Source organism: Chiloscyllium plagiosum, chromosome 17 (genome assembly GCF_004010195.1).
Source record: "Chiloscyllium plagiosum isolate BGI_BamShark_2017 chromosome 17, ASM401019v2, whole genome shotgun sequence".
NCBI lineage: Eukaryota > Metazoa > Chordata > Chondrichthyes > Orectolobiformes > Hemiscylliidae > Chiloscyllium > Chiloscyllium plagiosum.
In genome coordinates, this window is record NC_057726.1 from 2,072,945 (window position 1) to 2,081,431 (window position 8,487).

The 8,487-nt window shown below is 42.5% G+C and overlaps 1 protein-coding gene across 3 annotated transcripts in view; it reads left to right on the plus strand.

Moving 5' to 3' along the window:
- kiaa0513 (KIAA0513 ortholog) overlaps window positions 1–8,487 on the plus strand; it is a 125,409-nt gene that overhangs the window by 110,940 nt on the left and 5,982 nt on the right. Inside the window, exons 1-3 of one of the 3 annotated variants that reach the window (XM_043706488.1) lie at window positions 278–419; window positions 1,867–2,043; window positions 4,334–4,473. In XM_043706488.1, coding sequence (XP_043562423.1) covers window positions 1,917–2,043; window positions 4,334–4,473 — 267 coding nt within the window. In that variant the 5' untranslated portion in view covers window positions 278–419; window positions 1,867–1,916. Of the gene's footprint in view, window positions 1–277; window positions 420–1,866; window positions 2,044–4,333; window positions 4,474–8,487 lie in introns of those variants that run through there. The other 2 variants (XM_043706489.1, XM_043706490.1) reach the window with 2 other exon arrangements.

Sequence of the window (8,487 nt, forward strand, 5' to 3'; positions counted from 1 at the left end):
GCCTCAGCCCTCGCCACGATCCACGCCCCCTCAAACCGAGACTCGCCCCGGCCCCGAGACTCCGCTCATGCCCCCGATGCCCCGCCCATGGATTCGAGACCCCGCCCCCACACTGCGGGCCCCGCCACCGACCCGCCCACTCCAAGCTCAGCCCCGTCCCTTCCCCGTGACCCGTCCATCAGCTCCGCTCCGCCCCATGATCCACCCCGCGGCCCGGGAGCCGTCATGTGATACCAATATTTCACGTGATTGGCCAGGCATGTCGCTGACTTGCGGACCAATCAGACCGCGCTATCCAGGGCCCACATGCGAGCGGGAGACACTGTCTATCCAATCGCTGCCCGCGTGGTCCTGTCCAATGAGTGCGCTCGGCGGGAGTTCCGTCAGTCTGAGGTGAGAGTTCATAACGGATTTGGAAGGTGGGTGAGCCTTTACATACTCAGTATTAAGAGTTTGTTTTTAAATCATGAAATAGGGGAGTAGAATCTACTGAGTCTGCTCTGCCGTCCGATTATGGCCGCTGTGTGTCAGGCCCATTCCCCTGCGGCCCTTCCTGACCATGACCCTATCTGTCTGTCTGTCTGTGTCCTGCAGTAATGTCTCACAGAATCACCACCCTCGGGATGAACAAGGTCCTCCTTGTGTCCGTGTCCCTTCACTCTGAGGCTGCTCCCTCGGCTCCGTGTCTCTCATATTCGTGGAGACACCTCCTCCATGTCCTCTCTATCCAGGACTCTCAGAATTCTGTAAATTGTAATCTGATTTCTTCCCCTTTTCTAAACTTCATCAAGTGTAGATCCGGAGCCCTCAACTTGTCCTCGTACGGCAAGCTCTTTATCAATTTAGTAAACCTCTTTTGAAGCTCTTCCAATAATAATGACATAAGTTCAGACACTACCCAGAGACAGATTCCAGGTCATTCTCAGAAGCATTTTGTGCTGCAAGTTGCTGCATTCTGGATTGCCCTACCTTCAAGATTAATGGAATTAGCCTCGTTAGTAATTTTTAGATGAAAATTAGATAAATACTTGAAAAAGGGGTAAAGTTCCAGGGCTCTGAGGAAGGAGCAGTGAGAGTACAGGCAGATTAGATCACTCACAAAGAATAATCTATGGGGATTGGTTGAGAGGTTTTTCAACTGAGTGGTGAAACTTTTCACGTGGAAAGATTGCATGGTGAAGTGCTTAAGAAGAAGGACTTTTTCTACCTTTTATATTCTATGTTTTAGCTTATTTTTCTGTGTTTTAAGATGGTGCCTGAGAGTGATGTTGAAACTTTATTGCTGGAACAGCACAGCAGGTCAGGCAGCATCCAGGGAACAGGAGATTCGACGTTTCGGGCACAGGCCCTTCTTCAGGAATGACACTATACAACACTTTTCACTGAATATTGTAACAATACATGGTGGTAAATAAATCAAATCAGATAAATCAAACTAACCTGAAATCTATTCTTTGTTTCTATGGGACCCCTGTCTTCTTTTGGCTGACCATAAGACCTAAGAGAGAAATTAGGCTATTCAGCCTATTGAATCTGCTCCACCATTCAATCATGGCTGATTCATTTTTCAACCCTTTCTTTTGCTTTCTCCCCATAACCTTTGATCCCCCTATCATTAATCATTGTCTAGCAAAATGGGAAATGAATTGTACTTGGTGCACTGTTTACGTTTTCCGGGGGAGTTCTTGTAATAGTTTGACTCTCACTGATTGACACTCTCTCTTTGATTCGCAATAAACGTAAAGAATACTACTAGTGTAGTGTTGGTAAAGAAAAGGGATTGGTTTATTTGCAACCATTTATCCAGATTTTGAGCTTTTACACAATTTTGAAACCTATTGAACTTGATTTCTGGTTATTTTCCAGACAGGTAAAACAGAATGTGAGATGTTTGTTATAAGATTTCAAGAGCAGTGATGGAAATTTCAATGAGTTCCAGTATGTCAAGCACCCCAGTCCGTGCTGGAGCTAATGCAGTCCCCAGTGGACATGTCATTGTGAATGAGAAATGGAGAGGTTCAGAACTCGTTCAAGGTTTTCAGGGTAAGTTGGTACAAGATAAGTCTTGTTCAATATCTTTGTGTTTCAAAATTCATCGGAGTGTTCGAGGCTGTGGCTTGACCTTGGAGAAATTTATAAAATCATGAGGGGCACAGATAGGGTAAATAGACAAGGCCTTTTTCCCAGGGTAGGGAAGTCTAAAACTAGATGGCATAGGTTTGTGGTGAGAGGGGAAAATCTTAAAAGGGACCTAAAGGATAGCTTTTGCACGCAGAGAAGGTGGTGTCTGTATGGATTGAGCTGCCAGAGGACATGGTGGAGGTGGGTACAATTACAACATTTACAAGTTATCTGGATATATAAGTAGGAAGAGTTTAGAGGAATATAGACCAAATGCGACTAGGTCAGATTGGGATATTTGGTCAGTGCGGATGCGTTTTACTGAAGGGTCTGTTTCCATTCTATATGGCGCTATGATTATAAATACTTTAGTCCAGTTTCTGGTTTCCTTTCGTTTCAAGAAATGTTGATGTCACTGACAAGGTGAACAGTTTTGCCCATCCCTGATTGTCCTTGAACCTAGTGGCTCGCTGAACTGGAGTAGAGATCAGTGAAGGGTTGATCATGTTCTTTGTGGTCTGCAATCACAGTTAGATCAGATCAGGTAAGGATGACAGATTTCCCTCCCTGAAAGGCATTATTGAAGTGGAGAGACTTTTATGATCGTGGTTTCCTGACACCAGCTCTCAATTACAGATGCATTATTGAACTTAAATTTCACTAGCTACCATAGTGGAATTTGGGCCCATGAGCCCAGAGCATTAGTCTGGGTCTTTGGATTGCTAGTCTAGTGACATTACAAATGTGCCACAATATCAGCTAATGATCTGTCACTATACAGCTACACTCCAGGCAAACATCATAAATAACCTCTTGTGTGAGGTTTAGGGTCGTGTATGGAATGAACTGCCAGAGGAAGTGGTGTAGACTAGTACAATTGCAGCATTTAAAAGGCATCTGGATGGGTATGTGAATAGGAAGGGTTTGGAGATATGGGCTGGGTTCTGGCAGGTGGGTCTAGATTGGGTTGGGATATCTGGTCAGCATGGATGGTTTGGACCGAAGGGTCTGTTTCTGTGCTGTACATCTCTATGAATGGGACTGTAGCATTGATTTTTTTTCTGTCCTCTGGGAATTCCCTGTGCCACTCACGTCACTTCTTGTTCCCTGCCATCTGGCTCTGTCCAGCTGTATGAGAATATTTCAGTGTTGCAATTTGACCTGTCTACCTGCAGCAAATTTATCTCTAATCTTGACTTTGCTCTTCATCACAGCACTCCTATCCTAGAGGTCCTTAACAATGTCTGGTTCAAACCTTTTCCTTATCCAGACACTCTTTCCTTTCCAGGGATAGTGTAATTCAGTGTGATATTCAGCTCCAGTCTCCACAGACCCTCTGGACCCCACAGATCACTTTGTGCTGTCAGATTAATGATTTGACATCAAGCTCTGAGTCAATATTTCCTCGACCAAATATTGAGGTGAAACTATCATTTCAATCCTTGACACATATGCCACTGTCTTCCCGTTTGTTCTCTTTGGACCAAACAATGCTTGCTGGAGTTTGAAATAAAGGGTGGGTAGATACGCATTTGGAATACTCTTTCACAAAGAGCAATGGTTGCTGGATCAGTTGTTCATAGAGTTGTAGAGATGTACAGCATGGAAACAGACCCTTTGGTCCAACCCGTCCATGCCGACCAGATATCCCAACCCAATCTAGTCCCACCTGCCAGCACCCAGCCCATATCCCTCCAAACCCTTCCTATTCATATACCCATCCAGGTGCCTTTTAAATGTTGTAGTTGTATTTTAAATCAGATTATCTTTAAGCAAAGCTTTCAGGGAAATGGACCAAAGGTAGGTATGTGGAGTTGGGCCACTGATCAGTCATGATTTTATTGAATGGTGGATCAGACTGAAGGGACTGAATGACCTACTCCCATTCCTATGTTCCTTAGTTGACTGTCTTGAACATACAATAAACCACACAAAATAAATTGATTGTCGACAGATACTAATCAGCCACCCTTCTTCCCTCTGTTTGGGCTGTATTCCCACCTGTCATTTACTCCTTACTCCCTCCTCCCACCCTATCTTCTGCATACAAACCAACATTTTCCTAGCTTCCATCAGTTCTGAGGAAACATCACTGGATCCAAAATATTAACTTTGATTCCTCTTCACAGATGCTGCCAGACCTGCTGAACTTTTCCAGCATTTTCTGTTTTTGTTTCTAATCAGCCATCCTCTGGATATACTTTCTTTATAGGTCGGATTACAGTTATTTTTGAAGATGGTTTGGGTCTGGTTGATTTCCACATCTCCAAGCGTCTGTGTGTCTTGTATGTTTCTGAGGCAGACCTTGTGGCTGGAAATGCATATAAAAGGAAGCTTGTCCGATTTCGAAATGTAAGTATGTGGGTGGGATCTTCCCTGTGCAGTGAAACTGATTGAGTTCAATTTAACTTCGGTTCCAAATTTCTCAAACCTATTTTTTCTAAAAAAAAAATTAAAATATTACTTTTAAGTAGACATGGGTCAGTGGAGAAAATCTACCTGTTCCTTCCTTTGCCTGTTATCCTTGAATACCACATTGTGACCAGAAGATGCTCAGCCTACACTCAGACCCTATTGATAAAAGTTTGGAGCCAGATATTATGCAAGATGGACCTTCCTGTTACTTTACATTCCCTTCAAAACAATGATGGAAATTCTGAGAGAGCACCATGATACTTACCTAATAGGCACCTGATGTGTCCCAGCACTCCACACAATTTCTGATACCAATATCATACCATGCCTTGCAAACTGACCAGGCATTTCCAGCAGCTCGGTTTGTACTGAAGGCTTGTGCAAGGTCACCCCATGTCAGTTCAGGCTGCAGTGGAAAAGTAAAAATTGACCACAACATGCCTGCACTGAGAAGTAGGAATAATCCCCAGTTGGGAACTCTGTGTCCCAGGGATTGCACCTGGAGTTACACAAGAACAGGAAGCATTCAACCCATCAACACTTTCATTTCTAAAATAGACCAATGCTGAAACCCCAACTCATTTTCTCTGAGGAAGTGTCATTGGACCCAAAATATTAACACTGATTTCGCTCCACTGATGCTGCCAGACTTGCTGAGCTTTTCCAGCAACTTCAGTTTTTGTTTCTGATTTGCAGCCTCTGTAGCTTGTTCAGTTTCATTTCTCTAGGTCTCATTGTTATAACTCAAAAGAATGGATTCAATTAGTCCTCCTTCCCAACCACCACGCCAAAGGATATCAGAGAGATGTGAGGCAAAGCCTTTTTAAGAAGCAAGTGGTAATGATCTGGAACTTGCTGTCTCCCAGGATGGTAGAGGATGTGATAAATTATTTCAAAAGGAAACTGTGTGGGCACTTCATGGAAATAACCTGTAAGACTGTGGTGATAGAATGGAGATTTGGGACTGTATGGATTGCTGTACAGAAAGCTAGCATTGACTCACAGGATTATGTAGGACATATGGTATAGACCCAAGCCATTCTGCCCATCAGTCCATGCTGGTGCTTATGCTCGATGCAAGCCTCCTCCCATCTTTTCCCCATCTAAATCTATGATTGATGGAGAAGGTGGGCAGTATGGTCTGATTCTGTGTAGGTATGACATAATGTGGAGCTTAACAAAAATAGACAGCATCCCAAAGAGTCTGGAGGAATTTATCATCAGTCATTTTAATTTGAGTTTTGCTGAAAAAAGTCACCTTTTATAAAAGCTTTTTACCTTGCAAGGAGGGATTCTGGGTAATCCAAGATGGAGGATGGGAAACATTTCTGGCTGTAACAGCTGCTCCTTTCCTGAGGTGATTTCCTCGAATTCCAGGAGCAGCAATTACTGTTTTATATGCTGTTGTATTGTTTTGGAACTTTGGAAAAAAAAAGTCAAAACAACAGCAGTTTTAAAAGGGAGAAGAGCAGACAAAGGAAGCACATAGTGAGGTCAGTGCAGGAGAGAGAAAGAACCCACACTGCTAACTGACAGATTTAGCAGTTACTGCCTTTGCTGTTGGACTCATGTATCGCTGGACATCAGATTGCATCTGGAAAAATTAAAAAAGTGGAATTCATAACTGATCTTAGAGGAACCTGTTTGGAAAGGTCACAGCACAGAAGCAGATAAGTGGATTTTAAGCCTTAAAATAAGTCTGCAGTAGTGAGTAGAGTGGGTTCTTTCTTGATTATATGTTTTATTAAGCTATGTCTCTTGATTAAACTTAAAATATAAGCCATAAGTATTAATTTAACCTGGAGCTGTGTTTTGTAGAGGAATAAGACAGTGTTATGTTTTGGGTCGTAGATTGAAAGAAGCAAAAATGTCCTTTAGTAGAGTGATATGCTGCTCTTGTTGGATGTGGGCGTTTAGGGAGAGTTTACGGGTTACTGAGGAGTATATCTGCAATAAATGCCGTTGGTTGCGAATCCTATCAGATCAAATGGATCGATTGGAGAGGCAATGAGGAATTTACAAGAGCAAGGGGATGTGATGGATGACACTTATAGGAAGGTGGGAAAGTCACAGATACAGTCACAAAGATGGATTAACTCTAGGAAAGATAAGAGAGGTAGGCAAGTCATTTAGGAGTCTTAACCTGGAGCTGTGTTTTGTAGAGGAATAAGACAGTGTTATGTTTTGGGTCGTAGATTGAAAGAAGCAAAAATGTCCTTTAGTAGAGTGATATGCTGCTCTTGTTGGATGTGGGAGTTTAGGGAGAGTTTACAGGTTACTGAGGAGTATATCTGCAATAAATGCCGTTGGTTGCAAATCCTATCAGATCAAATAGATCGATTGGAGAGGCAATGAGGAATTTACAAGAGCAAGGGGATGTGATGGATGGCACTTATAGGAAGGTGGGAAAGTCACAGATACAGTCACAAAGATGGATTAACTCTAGGAAAGATAAGAGAGGTAGGCAAGTCATTTAGGAGTCTTCTGTGGCTATCCCCATTTCAAACAAGTATGCTGTTTTGGAAAATGTAGGTGATGATGGACACTCAATGGTATGTAGCATGAGCAGCCAAGTTTCTGGTATTGAGACTGGCTCTAATGCAATGAGAGGTACGTCGGCTTCCAAGCGATCAATTGTGTTATGGGATTCTCTGGTCTGAGATACAGGCAGACGCATGAGAATTCCTAGGACCATGGCATTCCAACTGGAACTCTATCAACAAACACATGGAGTTAGACCCCATCTACCACCCCCTGAGAAAAGGAACAGGAAGTGACTTCACCACAGGAAATGACATCATCAACCCAAACGTATAAATAGAAACCAGAAATTTTCAGTAGTGCTTCACTGAAATGTTACCCAATAAAGTAACAAAACATTTGGAAATGAACCTTTCAGTGAGCAAACCTACATCCATAAGAAAGAGATGATCATCTATTGGGATTGTGTTATTGGCCCCCTAATAGTCAGAGAGAAATTGAGAAACAAATTTGTAAGGAGATCTCAGTTAATAGGATGTTTATGGTAGAGGATTTTAACTTTCCAAACATAGACTGGGACTGCCATAGTGTTAAGGGTTTAGATGTAGCGGATTTTGTTAAGTGTGCGCAAGAAAAATTTCTGATTCAGTATGTGGGTGTACCTACAAGAGAAGGTGCAAAACTTGACTTACTCTTGGGAAATAAGACAGGGCAAGTGACTGAGGTGTCAGTGGGGGAGTACTTTGGGGCCGGCGACCATAATTCTATTAGTTTTAAAATAGTGATGGAAGAGGATAGACCAGATTTAAAAGTTGAAGTTTTAAATTGGAGAAAGACCAATTTTTATGGTATTCAGCAAGAACTTTCAAAAGCTGATTGGGCATAGGTGTTCACAGGTAATGGGACAACTGGAAAATGGGAAACCTTCAGAAATGAGATAACGAGAGTCCAGAGAACTATATTTCTGTCAGGGTGAAAGGAAAGGCTGGTAGGTATAGGGAATGCTGGATGACTAAAGACATTGAGGTTTTCGTTAAGAGAAAGAAGGAAGCATATGTCAGGGATAGACAGGATAGACCAAGTGAATCCTTTGAAGAGTATAAAGGCAGTAGGAATATATTTAAGAGGGAAATCAAGAGGGTAAAAAGGGGACATGAGATAGCTTTTGCAAATAGTGTTAAGGAAAATCCAAAGGGTTTTTACAAATACATTAAGGACAAAAGGGTAACTAGGGAGAGAATAGAGCCCCTCAAAGATCAGCAAGGCGGTCTTTTGTGTGGAGCTGCAGAAAATGGGGGAGATACTAAATGAGTATTTTGCATCAGTATTTACTGTGGAAAAGGACATGGAAGGTATAGAATATAGGGAAATAGATGGTGACATCTTGAAAAATGTCCATATTACAGAGAAGGAAGTGCTGGATGTCTTGAAATGCATAAAAGTGGATAAATCCCCAGGACCTGATCAGGT